This window comes from Amborella trichopoda, chromosome 12, assembly GCF_054954075.1.
Source record: "Amborella trichopoda isolate Santa Cruz 75 chromosome 12, AtrichopodaSantaCruz75HAP2 v2.0, whole genome shotgun sequence".
NCBI classification, from domain to species: domain Eukaryota; kingdom Viridiplantae; phylum Streptophyta; class Magnoliopsida; order Amborellales; family Amborellaceae; genus Amborella; species Amborella trichopoda.
The window spans coordinates 25,734,307-25,755,156 of record NC_142347.1 but is presented as its reverse complement, the minus strand read 5'-3'; the positions used below and the strand labels follow the sequence as shown (position 1 = coordinate 25,755,156).

At 37.2% G+C, this 20,850-nt stretch overlaps 1 protein-coding gene and 1 long non-coding RNA gene across 51 annotated transcripts in view; both read right to left on the bottom strand.

Moving 5' to 3' along the window:
• Positions 1–3,995: 3,995 nt before the first annotated feature.
• Positions 3,996–17,307, bottom strand: LOC148779499 (uncharacterized). Its single transcript, XR_016046319.1, has 3 exons — positions 17,184–17,307; positions 13,008–13,482; positions 3,996–4,234 (listed from the first exon to the last, which is right to left on the bottom strand). It is a non-coding gene; the product is annotated as an uncharacterized LOC148779499 (long non-coding RNA).
• Positions 17,308–17,744: 437 nt separating this feature from the next.
• The window catches only part of LOC18438629 (zinc ion binding protein), a 41,665-nt gene continuing 38,559 nt past the window's right edge, over positions 17,745–20,850 (bottom strand). For 24 of the 50 annotated variants that reach the window (XR_016046303.1, XR_016046299.1, XR_016046313.1 and 21 more), the window contains 3 exons: positions 18,723–18,853; positions 18,525–18,648; positions 17,745–18,169 (listed from right to left, as the gene is read on the bottom strand). Coding sequence is in view for 28 of the 50 variants with exons in the window: in XM_011626792.3 (XP_011625094.2) it covers positions 18,094–18,169; positions 18,525–18,648; positions 18,723–18,853 (331 nt within the window). In the remaining 22 variants the exon portion in view is untranslated. Of the gene's footprint in view, positions 18,170–18,299; positions 18,649–18,722; positions 18,854–20,850 lie in introns of those variants that run through there. The other 26 variants (XR_016046306.1, XR_016046298.1, XR_016046302.1 and 23 more) reach the window with 9 other exon arrangements.

Here is a 20,850-nt window from a genome sequence, read left to right as displayed (position 1 = left end):
AGTCTGCACTACCTTAGACATGTCGAAATGTGACAAAACTTGGCACTAGACGTTTTAAAGTCCTTATGAATATCTTGGCCAGTTCCGGGGCTATTCTTAGGCTGTCAGAATTTCCATTGTTTGTTAGGCTCTATTGATCGGGGACCCATGATGATGAAAAATGTCTTCCAACAAATACATTTGTAATCCTCAAATCTGTTGTCATAATCTGCAAAAGAAATGGGTTCACTTCGATGGGTTATATCTCTCTCTTATGTGATCCATTTGAGGTGGCATTGGAACCGTTGTATTTAGATTTGAGTTCTCTATCATCTCTCAAAATTTCATGGTAAATGGATTCATCATCATGAAATGGAAGTGAAAATAGTTAGACATGTTATAATTGTTCTATAGATTGGTCAACAATGGGTAAGATTAACCACTTTCTTTTATTTTCTCATGAAATATCGTGATGAATCTTGGGAAGAATCTTGGGAGTTGCACACTCGAATTTGAGCAAAAAGACAAGATCAAGATAAAATAAAGACAAACTTATAATAAAATAAGGACAGACTTATAATTAATACCATCTAGAGGTGTTTTCAAAATTCGAACAAGAATGTGAGCTTATCACTTCAAACCGAATCGTGAGAGAGATAATCGATATGGTCAACGATTTGGATAGACTTTATGGATTCTATTTCTTATCATTTTAGAATGCCTATTTAAATCCTCTTCTAACTGAGAGAGGAGGAGGACGAATTGAGATGCACCCATTTGTAATTTTGTGTATTATAAAGAGAGAGAGAGAGAGAGAGAGAGAGAGAGAGATGAGAGAGTGACTATGCTCGTGACCTAGCCAGTCAAGAGACGGGCTCTGATGTCTCCATCTCTTGTTCTATAGACAATACCCATGCACATGGTGAGGCATAAGGGCCAATATGTCCCTTAATATTGATGTTCTCGACTTGTTTGCGTATTTTTCCTTCTAAAATTGTGAGTGTATAAGCTTCAAGATCAAAATCAAGGGTGTTCAACCCCCCATAGTGGGTTAATGTAGACGGTAGCAGGAATTGAAAGTTTTTGGATCTCAAGTACCTAGTATATATTTAAAAAATATTTCTTTTTATATGATATGAAATTTAAGGGTGAATTTTGCCCCTATTGTGGTAGTCATCTGGTTTATTTCTCTAATATGGAGTATTAATATCTTAAGCGTATTTTAGTGACACATTTCTCCTGCCCAAAGGCCGAGCAAAATTTTACAGTGGCTGACTCCCTAACGCAAGGCACCTCCTTTTTGCAAGGCATGGGATATTTTAAGGGAAAGTTTTGTGAATTTTAGTGAAAATTGACATGAGAATATTTGTTCTTGAATGAGAATATTAGGGAAAATTGATATGAGACATCGAGATATTAACAAAAAGAAAATGAGTGCATGACATGAGTGGTAGAGAAAGAGACAGTGGAAGAGAGATTCTTATTTTAGGAGAGTGATTTAAACTTGGGGAAATTATGGTGCAATTATCAATACCTTACTAGCTATCAAGTGATAACATCCTAAAGGGCTAAGTCAGTTTTTTTTCATCTTTGGATAGAGAGACTGTCTAGCGTCCTTTCTAACATTTCAGTCTTAAAGTGAGAGTATCATGGTTAAGGAAAATTGGATAGCAATATCATTAGTGATTTTTACTAATGAGGCTCTTGGCTCAATGGTTAGGGTGGTGGAACTGCAATGTGAAATGGCCTAACACCATATGAATTAGTGACATTCTCACTGTGGTAGAAAAGATTTCATCACAGTCGATGCCCATCTTCTGCCTGAAACAACCAAGCTTGTACCCTGAAACAACCAAGTTTGTACATTGGTTTGAGCTCTTTCTTCAATCTTTTTCTTACATACCTATTAGTTCTTTAGCTTCTAACCTCTTGGCAACTTTACTAAGTCATAAGTATAATTCTTACTCAAGGAGTTATATCCTCTTGAATAACTTTTACCCATTTATCTTTGTATTCACTTGCAGAGCTTCCTGATAGCGTTCTGGTTCATCCTTTTTAGTATGCAAGAGAATTATCTCAAATTTTAAGTTTTAGAGAGAAAAAGTATATTAAAATTTTAAATAAAAAAACTATAACAAATTTTAAAAAGAGAAACAGCCTAAAAGTTTTTAGAGAGAAATTGTCATAAAATTTTAGAGACGAAAAATATCTTATATTTTAATTTGTAGAGAGAAAAGTATCTTAAGATTTTAGAGAGACAGAAAGTACTTGAATTTTTTAGAGAGAGAAATTATCTCAAATTTTTAAAAAAAATTTAGAGATATTAAGCATCTCAATTTTTTGTGAGAGGCACTACTTTAAAATTTTTAAAGAGATAAATCATCTCAAATTTTTTGAGAGAGAAACTATCTCAAATTTAATAAAGAACATTATAATTAATAATACAATCAAAAGCATTTAACAAAAAACGTAGAAAAAAAATTGAAAATATTGTGCATCTATGTACCATCCAAAAAGAAAAATCTATTTTATATGAAATATTTTTTAAAAAAATATTTTTCGACATAATCTTTTTCCATGGATCCAAACGGCCCCTTAGCTGTGGACCACCTAGAGCTATTTGGCACTAATATCAAATGGTTTCAGTAAATGTTGATATATGGAAGACTAAACACTGAGGGCTAATTAGTCTCATAAAATCTACTCTCTCAAACTTGTCAGTATTATTATGTCCCTTTTCATATGCTTAGACAAATAATGAAATCTCATGAAGGGTTGGTGAAGTCAATCCTTTAAGGGTTGTTTGGATACTTGGAAATACATTATCATAAATGTTTTTCAGCCTTTAAGGGTTGTTTGGATATTTGGAAATACATTACCATAAATGTTTTTCAGTGGAGATGACATATTTCTAGCATTTGGATCGAAATTTTAGGACTAAAAAGTATTTCCACCTATAATTGCTTTCCTCATTTCAAGCTAAAAATAAGAAATCTATATCCTTGTTCATACCCTCCGAAATTGATTTCCAGCCAAATTTCCCTATTATGGAGATGTTCACATTATAAAATACGATTAATTCTACAAACCCCCCCCCACAAATTAGAGAGAGAAACTATCTCGAATTTTACATTTTAGAGCGAGAGTGTCTTAAAATTTTATAGAGAAACTATTTCTAATTTTAAAGGGAAACTTTCTAAAATTTTTAGAGAGAGAAATTATCTCAATTTTTATAGAGAGAAACTATTTCGAATTTTAAGTTTTAGGGAAAAAAATATCTTAATATTTTAGAAAGAGAAACTATATCAAACATTAGAGAGAAAGTATCTAAAAGAGAAATTAGAGAGAGAAACTATCTCAATTTTTAAGTTCTAGAGAGAAAGTACTTGAAAAAATTTAGAGAGAGAAACTATCTAAATTTTTTAGAGAGAAACTCTTATTCTACATTAGTCAAACTCGACCCCCTTAAGAAACTATAAAATCTTTTCAAAAGTCAACATCAGACTTAAGTAGCGATGAAAGAAAGGATTGGGATAGATTTGTCCAACTGTCCGAAGAACTTCCTCCTTTTGAGTTTACGTGGCCCTTAAAAGCCTTATGAGAGCTTATATGAGCGTTTTATATAGTGAAATATAAACTCAATGGGAGTGTGGTCCTCATGTGGACCATACTAGACAAATATTATGTGCCAATATTCGGACTAGGCACAACATGCTAAGCCAGGCGAGTTTGGAAAAATCCAAGGTACCTAGGCATAGGGATGTAACCAAGAAGGGTGTAGTGGGTTAATCCTTGATTAGGTCGGAGTATGCCCAAATAAGAACCGATTGACTGTGTGATTGTCACAACCCCGCCCCCTATCGTCCTACCGTACTTGCCGGAGGGCAACAGGGTGCGAGACTGCGACCAAAGGTAGCGTATGCCACTCCGGTGGGAGTCCGCTCAATGCTTTTAAAAAAAAGAATCAAAGCAAACCACGAAAAAAAAACAAAACTCCAATCACATGAACACAAACTAAAGCTGGACAACCAAGCTCCAGACTGCATATATATACAAAGAGAACCAAAATTATTACAAATAAGTCCAAGGCTCCAAAGGCCCAATAACATTTAAATGATTTCAAAAATGGACAAGGACTATATGCCTACTGCCATAAAAAATGTATAATTGAAAATAAAAAGTTCCACAAAAGCGCGGAGCTCCAACCATCAGCCGTGATCGTCAAATTGCCCGTCTTCCCCCTGCGGCTCTCACTCTACAAGGATGAAATATGAAATAGTGTGCCGTCAATCCCAGTAAATAGATCAAGTTGCCATGCCCTTCTGCCTATTAACATTCTTTTATATCAATACACATGGTGTTATGCAATCCTTATAAAACATGAGCCATGCCTCAAAATTGTCTCTACCAGTGTGTAGTGCATGAATAATAGTAAAGAAATGGAAATTCAAATCAATCACATATGATATAGAGCAGAGGTCAATTAGTCATTCCTATGCTTACGTAAAATATCGGCGTGCCATGCATACAATCATATTATCATGCTTATTAGTTTGAGAGACGTCATCATGTTGTGTCATACATATAACTGACCAACAGGCTCAATAGCTCTAAAGCTATCATCATATCATTTTTTTGGTTTTTTCACAGTGAATAGGGTCCACCTTTAAAGGCATAACTTGGGATTCGAAAATCATTTAAGCCTGCGCCCACTTTTATAGCAATACAGGCTCATTAAAACACAACTTTCGTGGAGGAAACAATCCTTAAATATTAAACTAAATTTTTCCAAATAGTTGATGATTTTGGGTGAAATTTCTGGCTTTTCACAGCAGCAATTACAAGGTGATATCTTAATAGAAAATCAAACCTAATTTTCAAACCACCTAGAATTTGATCATGCTTCCATGACCATTTTCATAGTAGATTCATGCATATTTCATTTAGAAGTAGTTTGATCTCATTTTGACCAAGATTGGTCAATGAAAAATGCCACACAAAACAAGTGATAGTTCTGAAAACTTCAACGAAAACTCCAGTGTGGTATCCTTATAGAAAATCGAAAATAACTTTCAAATCATAAAGAATTTGATCATGCTTCCCGGACTATTTTCAAAATAGAATACTTCTTTCATTTAGAAGTAGTTTGAGTTCATTCTGAGACATTTTGATTAGTGAACAGTTCCATATAAAACATATGTATAGTTCCTGAAAATTTATGGCACAATTCTGGCATGCTTCAAAAGATAGCTAATAACTCTCAAACCAAAAGAGGCATTCACATAAGGTCTTTTCCATCTTAAAATATATTTAAAGGGGAATTTCTCACAAAATTTCATGATCATCAAAGATATTTTTAATGGTCAAAAGGAGTCACAGTTCTGGAAAACCAGAGCACATACAACAAGATTTCATATTCACTATCACATCCCTATTCTCAATTACATCCATATTCATGCTTGAAATTTCACACTTATGACAAGCTAATTAAACAAAAGTACGAACCATGGAACTAGATCTACTTACAGCACTAAGTAAAACTCCCAAGGCTCCACACTAGCTTCTCTTAAAGGGCCAAGCTCCAAGAAAGACTCATGCTCAAAGCTCTAACTTGGAGAGAAAGAGGACGTGTGTGAGATAGAAAAATTTTCATAGAGCGGTGTGAAGGTGGGGTTTAAATAAGCAAAGAGAGGGGGCGACAACAAGCAATAGACAAGTGGCAAACCAAGGGCATGCAAGCGCCACATGACACGCAAGAGGCATGCAAGCAATCATGGACTATCAGGCGCTCGGCAACATCGTGCGCTCGGCAGCGTCATGCGCTCGGCAACATCGTGAGCTCAGCAGCGTCATGTGCTCGACAGCATCACGCGCTCCATAGCATTGTGCGCTCGACAGTGTTGTGCACTCGATAGTGTCACGCGCTCGGCAGCAATCGCTCTCTGCAATGTCACACGCTCGACGGCAATGCGCCCGGCGGTGTCAGTGCGCCAGATCACCTGTGCCGACGACTCATCGGTGCACCACCATATGCTGAAAAAGTCTGGGTCCTTACATCACCGCCCCCCCCCATCCCAATTAAAAATATTTTGTCCCCAAAATCATCCCTCTGCTTAACAAACAATTGAGAGTACTTCTCCCATATCTCATTCTCCTGCTCCCAAGTCAACTTTTCCCGAGAATGGTACTGCCACAAAACAAGGACTAGAGGGATCTCTATATTACGCAGTACCTGCACTCTTCTATCCAATATCTCAATAGGCTGTTCGATGAAGGTCAGATCTTCTCTTATCGGAACCGGTTCATATCTCAGAACATGAGACGGGCTGGGCAGGTACTCCCTTAACAGAGATATATGAAAGACATCATGGATATTCGCCAATTCGGGCAGTAGGGCAAGTCTATATGCTACGCCTCCAACGTTTTCCAAAATCTCAAAAGGTCCAATATACCGCAAGCTCAACTTCCCTTTCTTGTCTAATCTCATAATGCCCTTAGTTGGCAACACCTTCAAGAAAATCTGATCGTCAACCTCAAACTCGAGGTTTCTTCTTCGATTATCGTCTTAACTCTTCTGCCGACTCTGAGCTGTCCTAAGCCTTTCTCGAATCAAAGCAATCCTTTCTGAGGTCACTTCGACAATTTTTGGCCCTAAAAGCCTCCTTTCACAAATCTCGTCTCAACAAATGGATGACCTGCACTTTCTTCCATATAGGACCTCAAAAGGCGTCATCTGAATACTAGCTTGGATGTTGTTGTTATAAGAAAATTCAATCAGGGGTAAATGATCATCCCAGCTCCCTTTAAAATCAAATACACAAGCCCTTAACATATCTTCCAAGGTCTAAATAGTTCTCTTTGATTGTCCATCAGTCTGGGGGTGAAAGGCAGTGCTAAAAGTAAGTCTCGTCCCCAAGGCTGATTGCAGACTAGCCCAAAATCTAGAGGTAAATCTAGTGTCCCTATGGAACACGATGCTGATTGGTATTTCATGCAACCTCACAATCTCCTTGATATATAACTAGGCCAGTTTATCCAAGGTGTAGGTCGTGCAGATTGGCAAGAAATGGCAACTTTTGTTAGCCGGTTTACAACGACCCAAATGCTATCATGCTCAGAACTCATTCTAGGCAAATTAGAGATAAAGTCCATAACAATGTGCTCCCATTTCCATTCAGGCACGGGTAAGGGCTGCAGCAACCCGACGGGTTTTTTATGTTCCGCTTTCACCTGCTGGCATGTTAAGCACTTAGAAAGAAACAATGCGATTTCCCTTTTCATGTCATTCCACCAAAAAAAAAAATTTAGGTCTTGATACATCTTAGTACTCTTGGGATGTATAGTATAGCAAGAGCAATGAGCTTCCTCTAAGATACCTCTCTTCACATTCTCATGATTCGGTATACAGATCTGATCCCTAAATCTCAACAAGTCGTCACGGCTCATAAGGAAATCGTCTTTCCTTCCCAACTTTATCTCTTCCAAAATTTTCATGAGCTAGGTATCCTTCTTTTGTGTCAGCCAGATCTGTTGAAAAAACTGGGGCTCTATTCGTATGTAAGCTGTCATACTTACCCCACCACTAAGTGGGAGAGCTGGGTGCCATCCCACTACATCCTCTAACAACTTCATCTCTCAGACCATTAGATGAGCCACCGATATCACAGGCTTCCTACTCAGAGCATCTGCTACCACATTAGTTTTGCCTGGGTGATATTGGATGGCACAATCATAATCATTCAATCGGGCCATCCATCTCCTTTGCCTCATGTTCAACTCCTTCTGGGAAAACAGGTACTTGAGGCTCTTATGATCTGTAAACACCATAAATTGAGCTTCATAGATGTAGTATCTTCAGATTTTCAAGGTGAATACTACAGCCGTAAGCTCCAAATCATGGGTTAGATAATTTTGTTGATACGGCTTTAACTGTCTTGAGGTATATTCAATGACCTTCCCTCGCTGCATAAGTACATATCAGAGCCCTTTATGAGAGGCATCGGTGTAAACTGCAAAGTCCTCACTTCCTTTTGATAAGGTCAATATTGGAGCCGTAGTCGGTCTCTTCTTTAGCTCTTGAAAACTTTTCTCATTGTCATCTGACCACACAAATTTCACACTCTTCTGGGTTAGACAAGTCAGAGGGAGCACTATTTTTAAAAATCCTTCCACAAAGCGTCTATAATAACCTGCCAATGCCAGAAAACTATAGACCTCGACACATTTGTTGGTCTTTCCCACTTGAGTACGGCTTCGATCTTAGCAAGGTCGACTATGACCCCATGCTTAGAAATAGCATGCTCAAGGAAGCCCATACTAGGAAGCCAATACTCAGTCTTGCTCAACTTGGCTTACAGCTTCTCATACCTTAAAACCTGAAGACTACTCTCAGATGCTGCTCATATTCCTCTAGACTCTTAGAATACACCAAAATATCATCAATAAAGACCAGAACAAAATCATCCAGAAAGGGTTTGGTCTGAAAATTCTATTCATCATAACAGCTGGGGCATTAGTTAATCCGAACGGCATTACTACTAGATCGGATTCTGAATGCGGTCTTGGGGACATCTACCTCCTTGACCCTCAGTTGATGATAACCCATTCGGAGATCAATCTTGGAGAACACTTGGGCCCCTTGAAGCTGGTCAAAGAGGTCATCAATCCTTGGTAGGGGGTACTTATTCTTCACTGTTACTTGGTTCAACAGCCAATAGTCTATGCAGAGATCCTCATGGACCCATCCTTCTTCTTTACAAAGAGAACCGACGCATCCCAAGGTGACACACTAGGTCGGATGAACCCCTTCTCTAACAACTCTTGCAATTGCTCTTTTAGCTCCTTCAATTCTGCTAGGGCCCTTCGATACGGGGCTTTAGAGATGGGAGCAATATCAAGGACCACATTAATCTCAAACACTATCTCTTTTACTTGAGGCAAAGAGGACAACTCTTTAGGAAAAACTTCTAGGTAATCTCTTACCACTGGTATCTCTTGTAACTTAGACTAAACGTCCTGAATTTCTACCACATATGCTAAGTATCTGACACCTCCTTTAACCAAATGACAGTAAGCCCGAAGGGCCGAAATAAAATGTGGAGGGGGAGCATCCTTGGTACCCACAAAGTGCAGCACAGATTGATAAGGGCGTTTAAAGGTCACAGTTTTATTATAACAGTCAACAGTGGCATGGTGTGTAGACAACCAGTCCATGCCAAGAATAACATCAAAGTCCTGAATATTTAAAAGTATTAAGTCTATGGGCAGAATACATCTCTCAAGAAAAACCCCACACTGTTTGTAAACCATGTATGTTTCCATAGACTCCCCCACATGTGTGCCCCCTACTAATGCGTATTCAAGAATTGAAGGTTCAACATTCATATGGCATGCAAAATGAGGTACATCAAACGAATGAGAGGAACTAGGGTCAATTAAAATTCTAGCTTATCTACCACAAACAAAGAGCGTGCCTCGAATCACTGAAGTAAAAGCTTTTGCCTTCTGTTCTGTAAGTGCAAACACTCGACCCTGAGTCTTTGGTTGATTCTTCGGCTTCATCATAGGGCAATCCTTGATCCAATGGCCAGGCATCCCACACTTAATGCATGTTCTCTTCCTCTTATAGCACTCAGCTATCGAGTGGTTACTCAACCCACAATATGAGCATGTCGAGCGCTGGTTCTCTCTCATATCGTCCGAGAAATTATTTTGGGCCTTCATGATGCCCTGGTGAACCTGTCCTCTAAAATTTCCCCTAGGAGGTGACCGAGTCTTCTTTCCAATATTTACAGATGGTGCGGACCTTACTCTCCCTTCCTTCATCAATCAGAACTCCTCACAATATTTCTCAATCTTCAAGGTTAGTTTCACCAATGGGGAGAATATTTTAAGATTGGCCATCATTATTCTCCCTCTAATATCGAGCCTGAGGCCTCTCTCAAATTTACTCGCCTTACGTGCCTCCATATTGATGATATGGGGAGTATACCGAGAAAGCTCAGCAAATTTAGCTGCATATTATTCTACCGACAGTCTCCCCTATTGCAGCTCAATAAATTCAACTTTCCTTCATCTCCCGGATAGAATCTGGAAAATATTTCTCATTAAATGCCACTAGGAAGTTCTCCCAGGTGGCCGCAGTCGCTGTCTTCACCCAGGAATGCTTCACCGAGCTCCACCAATGTTCAGCATCCCCTTCTAGCATAAAGGTCCCCAACCTGACTTTTTGCTCATCCGAGTAATGCAAAACTTCAAAAAATTCCTCCACTTGCCTCCTTCATCTTTCAACCCTTTCTAATCCTCCATGTCCCGAGAATATTGGGGGTGCAAGTCTCCTGAACCTCTCAGTCAATCAATTATCTGCTTAGTCTGGGGCAGAAGAAGCCGAGGCCGGTATATAGTCCTTCATCAATTGAGTCATGGCCCCGAGCGTCTTGAAAAATTCCCCGAATGCCTTCGTGTTCTCATTACTCGAGCTCAAATTGTTGGAACGAGTCCTCAGCATCCTGACCTAAAACGAGAACACCCAGTTACTAACCTATCCAAAACCACCCTAAGGACACTTCTAAGACTCTCTAGGCTAAGAATCCTATCCTGATTGCTCGGATATCATAAATTGTCACTACCCCTCCCCCTACCATCCTACCGTATTTGTTGGAGGGCAACAGCGAGAGGGACTACGACCAAAGGTACCGAATGCCACTCAGGTGAGAGTGCGCTCAACGCTTTTAAGAAAAATGAATAACAGCAAACCACGAAAGAAAAACAAAACTCCAATCACACGAACACAAACTAAAACTAGACAACCAAGCTCCAGACTGCATATATATATATACAAAGAGATCCAAAAGTATTACAAATAAGTCCAAGGCTCCATAGGCCCAATAACATTTACATGATTTAAAAAACGGACTAGGACCATATGGCTATTGCTATCCAAAATGAACAATTGAAAATAAAAACTTCCACAAAGCGCGGCGCTCCAACCGCCAACCACGATCGCCAAACCACCTATCTTCCCCCTGCGACTCTCATTCTATGAGGATGAAATATGAAAGAGTTAGTTATAAAGCCCAGTAAATAGATTAAGTTGACATGCCCTCCTGCCTATTAACATTCTTTTATATTAATAAGCAGGGTGTTATGCAATCCGTAGTAAACATGAGCCATGTCTCAAAATTGTCTCTACCAGTGTGTAGTGCATCAATCATTGTAAAGCAATGAAAATTCAGATCTATCATATATGATATAGAGCAAACGTCAATTAGTCGTTCAACTATACAAGTCTTAACAGAATCAACGTATTTAGGCAAGTAACAACAATTCACAACTCACTCCCTAGTTTCCCCTACTTCTGAAGTAGAAGACCTATCCATCAAGCTAAGACAAGCTCATTGCTTAGGACTTTTACCATCACTCAAGAGAGAAAACAACGACAAATAGGTGACCCATTTCGTAATGTCTTCACACTCACACACACACAGAGTCCCCAATGAACTTTCGGGGCTTTTGATAGGTGATGTCCTCGCAAGACAGGACCCTCTCCATACACCCTTCTGGCGAGAGAGCATTACACACAACTTTTGGGGGGGGGGGAGTGCAACCCTCCCAACACACACTCATCCTAACTCCCATTCTATCATAAGGAGTCAGGGGAAAAAATATCTCGATTGTCTGCACAAGGTTTCATCACATAGCATTTATCACATAGATGATCGCATAAGTCTTATCACATGGCAATTGTCACATATTACTTATCACATAACAGACCACACAGGTCTTGTCACATGGCAATTATCACATATCACTTATCACATAGCAGATCACATAGGTCTGGTCACATGGCAATTATCACGTATCACTTAGCGGGTCTCAAAATCATGCATACATATCACCATAGAACATGTATTACAATCATTTCCACATATCATAACAGAGCATGTCTTACTATCACGCGCATATATCTCACTAACAACACATTCCCATGCTTACGTAAACATCAACATGCCATACATACAATCATATTATCATGATTATTAGTTTCAGAGATATCATCATGTCGTGTCATGCATATAACCGGCCAATAGGCTCATTAGCTCTAAAGCTATCATCATATCATTTTTCTGGTTTTGCCACAGTGAACAGAGTCCACCTTTAGAGGCATAACTTGGGATTCGAAAATCATGTGGACCTGAGACCACTTTTATAGCATTATAGGCTCATTAAAACATAACTTTCATGAAGGGAACAATCCTTAAATGTTGACTTAAAGTTTGCAAACAGTTAGTGATTTTGGGTGCAATTTCTGGCTTTTCACAGCAGCAATTACAGGGTGATATCTTAATAGAAAATCGGACATATTTTTCAAACCACCGGTAATTTGATCATGCTTGCATGACCATTTTCAAAATAGATTCACATATTTCATTTAGAAGTGGTTTGAGCTCATTTTGACCTATTATGGTAGTGAAAAATGCCACATAAAGCATGTGATAGTTTTGTAAAATTCAACTGAAAATCTAGTGTAGCATCCTTATAGAAAAAAGAACATAACTTTCGAATCACATATAATTTGACCATGCTTCTAAGACCATTTTCAAATAAAATTCGTACATATTTTATTTAGAAGTGTTTTGAGCTCATTTTGAGACATTTTTATCAGTGAGTAGTTCAAGATAAAAATATGTAAAGTTCTTGGAAATTTATGGCACAATTCTGGCATGCTTCAAAGGATGGCTAATAACTCTCAAGCCAGAAGAGGCATTGACATGAGGTCTTTTCCATCTTAAAATATATTTTAAGGGACATTTTTCCATAAAATTTCATGATCATCAGAGATATTTTTGATACTCAAACAATTATACAAAAAGGAGTCACAGCTCTAGAAAAATAAAGCACATACAACAAGATTTCATATTCACTATCACATCCCTATTCTCAATTACATCCATATTCATGCTTGAAATTTCACACTTATGATATGCTAATTAAACAAAAGTGTGGAACATGGAACTAGATCTACTTACAGCACTCAGTGAAACTCCCAAGGCTCCACACAAGCTTCTCTTCAAGGGTCAAGCTCCAAGAATGGCTGAAGCTCAAAGCTCTAACTTAGAGAGAGAGGACGTGTTTGAGAGAGAGCAAAATTTTCATGGAGGGGTGTGTAGGTGGGGCTTAAAAACAGCAAAGAGAGGGGGCGACAGCAAGCAACAAACAAGTAGCAAACTAAGGGCATGCAAGTGCCACATGGCACGCAAGAAGCATGTAAGCAATCATGGACTGTCGCGTCACGCGCTTGGCAGCATCGCACGCTTTGCAGCGTCGCACTTTTGGTAAGGTCGTGCATTTGGCAGCATCACGCGCTCAGCGGCAACGTGCACGGTGACAACGCACACAACGACATCGCGCATGGTGGCAACGCGCATGGCGACGTCAGCGAGTCAGATCATCCGTGTCGACGGCTCGCCGGCACACCACCATACGTCGAAACCTTCCGGATCCCTGTGTATGATGAATAACCTTTAGAGACAAGGCTAAAATTTTATTGTTATAACATCACACGACATGTACATATATTACCGTATTGAGATAGTGATCTACCATTGAGGGTGAAGCGTGTATTTGTACGAGAGATTACCACTATACACCATTGAGTCGTGATTGCATCATGGTCTAGCAAACCATGATTTTGTCTCTAAAGAAGAACCTGAAATTCACATACTGTGATTGCATCCCCTAGTCTATTGGCTAACTTTAATGGTCCAATCATAAGCCCCTGCAGTGGACTATGGGTCATAGGAACTGTTGGGTCAATTTGATAAATCTAGGTAGATCGTGGTCTGTAGTTGAAGGTAGTGTTCTGTACATTGATAAATTCTTAAATCTAAACGAATCCAAATCCCATCAAAATTAATTAATTTATGTTATATAATTTTTAGAATGTTTATTTGAAGTTTTGTGAATCTTCTGGTATTTTATTTTTGTTATTTGAATTTATAAACTAAGATAAAGTCATTTTCCACTGTTTTAAATAAACTATGAGATTTAAAATTTTAAATTCAAAATAAAATATTTTTTAAAATTATATGGGACCCTCCATAAAATATAGAGGCCCATTTAACACATGTGGTATTTGAGTGGGGCCCACGAGTGGCTACTAAAGGATAGCGTGTCCTATTCATAAGGGATTATTCAAACTTGCATAATGAGAAGATTATCACATACAAGTTGGCTTTCTAATTTTGAATGATGCCAACTTGCACAATGAAATCAAATATTTAAAATATTTAGTAAGTGTTGTGAATCAAAATTATTTGATTCAAAGAAAAAGGAATGGATGTATTAAATTAGGTAGTTCGTTATTCCTAACGCATTGAGGCCTTAGGTAGTTCGTTATTCCTTAGGTAGTTCGTTATTGATCAAGATCTATATACCATTGAGAGGGTTTTGCCATAAGTAAAAGAATCAAGAGACCGATTATAGATCCCGAGCACTATCAATAGGAGGAAACTCGACATAGGGTGTACTAATCCCGATTGAGGTAATCTCTAACAATTTTATTTTTTAAAATTTTATTTTTTTGTTGGGCTCTTTTATTCCCATAAAACAATAAGTAAAAGTTTTGATTTAAAGAATTGTATGCAATAGTGGTAGCAAGTGAGAACCGTATTTCTCTTCTTTTTTTTTTTTTCAATGGTTATTTATTTGTAATTGGACATTGTGAATTGTCTTGTCGATGTAAAAATAATTTATATACACTGTGTTTGATCACATAGTCCAACTTTTATCTCCCATATCCGAAGTTTTGGAACGAAACCGTTAGTGTTAAGGTAGTAGTTCCATAGTCGCAGCTAGTGAAGTAGTTGAGCCTCACAAGCCTATACCATTACTAAACTTGCGATCGTCGGTAGCCTACATAATGGCGTTAGTTTATCTAGGGTCTTCCTTTAGTTGGGGCCCAACAAGATAAAATTCCAACTCAATAGATAAATGACTTTCCTCATCAAATTTTTATAGTGAGAAAGTACCTGAAAATTTTTAGAGAGAGAAAGTACTTGAAAATTATTAGAGAGAAATACTATCTCAAATTTTAAGTTTTATAGTGAGAAAGTACTTAAAAATTTTTAGAGAGAAACTATCTCAAAATTTTTAGTGAAATAAGCTAACTCATATTTTAAGTCCTAAAGAGAGAAACTATAGTTTTAGAGGGAGAGAGTACCTAAATTTTTTTAAGAGCAAATATATCAAAATTTTTATAGAGAAACTATCTCGATTTTAAAGGTTTAGAGAAATAAACTATCTCAAAATCTTTACAGAGAAAGAGAGAGAAATTATCACAAAATTTTTAAAGAGTGAAACTATCTCAAAGTTAATGAAAAATAACCATATTACGATAATACAAGTAAAAAAATATTTAATGAAAACATGAAAATGCTATACATCGATGTACAATCGAAACAGCCAAAAACTATTTTTTAGGAAATACTTTTTCTTGAAATACATTACAGAGGAAGATTTTTCCACATAATCTCTTTCCATGAATCCAAACGGCCCTTTAAGTTAAGGAAAAGTATATAATGAGACCATTCCTCTTCAGTACAAGGTGATCACAATTAATCTTGACCATTGGATGTGAAATTAAATGGCTGCATTGACCAAGCTCAAACTTCAAATGAATTTTTTTCGAACTTTGTGACACACCCAAGCTATCAGATTTCACATTGGATGGTTGTACATGAATGTGACCACCTTGTATAAAAGGTAAATGGTCTCGTTGTATACATCAAGAAAAAAAAAAGAAAATTTACTCAACAAAAGGCGGATGAGTATGCACCTCAAGAAAATTTACTCAACAAAAGGCGGATAAGTGTGCACCTCAAAAAATTATGGTAGTTCAAGCATTCGAAGACTGAATTTAATGAACATAGCTATCTTGACCAAATGTTGGTCGAGACGGATGAAGTATAGAGCAAAATTCTTAGTTGAAGTACTGAAAAACAAATATGGTGTGGAAGTGGGAATCAACGTAATAAAAATTGCAAATAATAAATCCTTCCTATCAACTATTTGGTAAGTAATTGTCTAATGCAGACTCTGTTCATCAGAAATAATAGCACACAAAGTGGCAAAGGAGATGACTAGCTCTTTATTTGATAAGTGGTCCGAAGATATGGCCTCTCGGATTTGTCTATCATAGAAGTTTTGCAAAGGTAACCCAATTTTTGGCAACTATCAATGATATGGCTTCAAATCAGGGGCAAACAAATGAACGGTCCATCCAATGTATCTAGGAGAGTCCTAAACACTTCTATCAAACAATTCACCAACTTTATGGAAGACCTATAATTGATCTACCGCTCACCTCAAAAAGTGACAAGCACACACAGGAATTAACTGCACCAAACCAGTTCCCAGTAAAATCACAATTGAACTATCATATGCAAATAGACATAACTTTTAAGAAAATCTTACTAGTAGCTTGGAGGTTACCTACCCCCATACGAGCACTGTGTGGATAACAAGACAAAGTAAACTCCTCATATTGATAATCCCATAAGAATGTATAATCCTGATCAATGTGTGCTTGATGTGCAAAAAGTTAAAAAAAGTAATGAAGAATGTGGTGATCATCTTTTCATCCATTGTTCATATGCTCGAGTTATGGATGTGTATCACAATTAGTAGATTCCGACTTATCATTCCTAAGTTCACAGCTCTTTGTAAAACAATGTTTATTCTCATACCTATCAAAAAAAGTTATTATTATGTGGAAAGCTGTCATATTAGTTGTGCAATGGAATATGTGGAGAGAAAGAAATCAAAGTACTTATCAACCTGAAATGACAGATATCCACCAACTAAAAGAGAATATCCTAGCTAATACATCTGTAAGTGTCTTCAATCCAAAATTAATGTTCGGAAATTAGTAGGCAAGATATCATTTCCAAATTCAGAGAGAGCTATGCTAGACAAGGAGCTATGCCCAATTTTCACCCATAAGATAGGTGAGATTAGATAGATGATGTACATCACTAGTAGGAAATTTAAAACTAAATTTATATGAGAGCTCCCATAGAAATACAGGTAGAGCTAGACAAGGAGTGACAAGGATCATAGAGGGAATATCGTGTTATTATTCTGAGGACCTTGTGGTATAACAACATGAATGAAGCAGAAATTGCAGCTTTGCTTCAAGGCCTTACCTGTTTGTGTACTTTTGAGGGTGGAACTATCACATGTGATGTGAGCCACTCTCATTGCTTCATGAGTGCATCTACAGCTTCTTCTCATCATGTCACATGGCCACAGCTCTATATGAGGCTCGTACTGCATAGCACATCTCCACTCATTGAATATTCTCTTTAAATGTGATCAACTACAAAGGAGACTCCCTAGCCATATGAAGACAGACATCTAATTTGAATAACAATTGTTATATGTTTGTGACATGCGAGCATCTAATTCTATCGTGAGGTGAAAGTAGATGCAGATCAGTTGGCTATGGGGGAGGTAAATCAACCACCTTCGAATGTAAAAGTAAATACCCCTTGATAACCACCTTTGGATGTAAAAAGCAAATTCACCTTAGGTATTTGCTTTGTTTTTTGCATCGTTTAAGGGAGAAATCTTGAAGTCACCATTCACAAAACAATAAAGAACAACTTTTGACATGTGCCTCTGATGAAACAGGAATGGGACGGATGAGATAGTGAGAGAGAGAGTGAGAGAGAGAGGGTGCATGAGATAATACATTAACAGCATAATGGTGGAGAAGATTGATATGCTATTCAAAACAAATTCGAGAAGATCCATATGACATTGAATCAACTGAACTGATTCAAGTGCAAATCGCTCTTTTCTCAATGTAGGACCATAGATGTGGTGTGCTTAGACACATATACACAGTATGGAAAATATCACTGAATATGAAAAAAAAAATGAGGAAATAAGAAAATACTGGAAAAATCGGAAAAGAAACATAGCTCATATTTCGGCATATAAGACTGCAACTGCTACAAATATAGGAAAACTGATAAATGAGAGTGGCAATTACAAGACAATAAAGAAATTATAAGAAATGTACGCAAACAACAATTCATGTCTCCATTAATTTTACTCAAGCATACTCCATTTAATTGCAACCGGACCAGAACAATATGGGCAGTTGCCAAATAAGACATCAAATGACCTGCAAGCATACGCATATATGTCATGAAACCATTATCATGGGAATACTTTAATTAAGGCAAAAAAGAATTATTGAAATGAAATAAACAAGAAATATGGTCAAAAACAGTGGATTAAAGGAATGACTCGACCTCAAACTTGCTAGAGAACTTAGTCCAAGTCAGCCACGGGCTCGGCCGAATCGACATTTTGATTCAGCCAAGCCTCTTGGTCAAGGGGTCAGGGACTTGGTGAGAATCACTCTAGTTTAGGTCTTTTACATCCAGACCAAGCACTGACTTTAGAGTCTGAACTTTTGCAAGTCCAGCCTAGGTCCCTGATTTTCTAAACATTGAGTGGTAATGTTATCAACATACTGCCTTGTTGTCGTAATAGAACGCAGCCAATCTATGAGGCAAATGCTATGGAAAGTTCTACTGCAGCTGAGATTATCACAGGTATAGTCAGGCACACTTCCTCTCTTGGCTCCAAGCTCGCCATCTTCATGGACATAGAGAGCAAAATTAACAATATAAAACAGTAAACTGCAAATGTGGAAAACAAAAAGAGCATACCCTCAGGAAGGAAGTGGGCATAACAAATTCCACAGTCAACTGCTGCTTCATGAGTAACGTCCCTGGGAGGTCCAGGTACCTTAATTTCCAAAATATTCTCAAGATTTTCACGGTATGAGACATCAGATCTCCTATTTAGAAAATTGAATTGGTACCAGTGAATGTCAATTACATGGTTCAGTGAACAAATGAAACTGCATATGTCATTGTACAAACTTCTTTAATCCGACACATCATTATTGAACTTGAAACAGTGAACTCAGAAATCATGGACATAGATTTATAGTGATACAAGACAACAAATAGAAGAATAGCGTGAATTATGTATAGCTCCACAACATCATGATACACAAATTATTATTGGCACCTACAGGAGCAGTTAATTTGAAAGTGTTTAAAAAATTGGTGATCCAATCAGGAATCGGGTAATGTATCTCCCAGACCGTCCCGGATCCACTTAGGGAACGGGATCTGGCCGTTTTGAAAAGTGGAATCAGTAGGATGACGTCACAAATCACTCTTATGACATAAAGAATCGGTCACATGTCACCTGTCCGTATATATTGACATCATGAAACGGTGTTTTTGGACTTTTTGAAAATTATTTAAGTTACTTCAAAAATAGGCCCGCTGCATATGTCAGCAAACTTGGCCCCTTCATCACACGTTCACCTTTCCAAGCTTTCTTGTGGCCATTCCATCCCCATCACATCCTCGTGGGAAATTGAGTTCACAGCATTTAATATTGGTCGTTTGCTCTCACATCTCTTCAATGTGGGACGATTCCCTTACCAATCCAAATGAGTCAGAGAGAGAGATTTTGGGTCACCGGGTCGTAACCTTTTCCTAATGAAGATTTTTATAACAAGGTTTCATCAGAAATAACCTTAGTTGTTTTCTACAACAATGTTTCATCACAAACTATGTTAGCCGTATCATAATGGAGAGAAACAAAGTCAAAAATGAAAAGCAATTAGCAACCAGAAGGGAAGAGAAGGATGAAGTTATAGCATGTGAATTTCAACAATAATTAACAATTATACTAATTAAATAGATGACCAAGTCTTATATTTTATGTATTAATTTATTTACATTATATATTATACAATGTACTATTTTTTGTTATAATTATAAATTAATTTTTTATAAATTAGATGATATTATAAGACAAATTTCAAAAGTTATTCTAATTAGTATAGTAAGATGATTATAATATATAAACTGATGATTCCAATTTCAATGTATAATATTATAGTTAGTTAGGTTGTGATAAAAGAGAATTAATAAATGTTTGATGTGATACTAATTTCACTTTATATGGGAAATATTTTTTTTTAATCTTATAATATAGAAGTGTTTTCTAATATTTTAAAAATATTTTGATACAATATTATAATATTATATTATAATTAATAATTATACAGACATCCAGACAGGAAAACAGAATCTCAAATTGACCTATTTTTTATAGGTAATTAAAGTACATAATGCACCACTCCGAATTTTTTTTATAAACTAAAAGATCAATATTTTTAGATATTTATAGTGAGTTTCTGAAAAAACATTTGGACAAAAATTGCTGATTCGGCCAATTCTCCGAATTGATCCACCGATTAACGATTTGACACGAATATGGGGGACACCGATTCAGGTCACCGATCTGTTTTTTTAAACACTGATTTGAAATAACATGGTAGAATGAAAAATAACAAATATTAGGATGAATGGTTTTCTTGTGTCTTTCTTTTGTTTAGGGAGCCATTCAAGATGCTCTCCAATGACAAGTTTGGCATTTTCCAAATTAAATCTGATCACTATAAAGAAAGCAGACTTTTAAGAATTTCGAGAAAAAAAAATGGTTCAAATGAAAAGTATAAAATCAAATATAAAGTTTTCACACATAAATGAAGATGATGCGCATTATGCTGTCTGAAACCATGTACACACCCAAGCAAATGGAGAAATTCTACTTTGCTGGATGAAATTCTAGTGTGGACGGACAAGAATATGAAATCAAAGAGTGACTGCATACTCATCATTTCAGCAATATGAAATCAAAGAGTGACTGCATACTCATCATTTCAGCAGAGGCCCAGCAGGGGTGGAATTGCACAAGGCCATGCTTTGC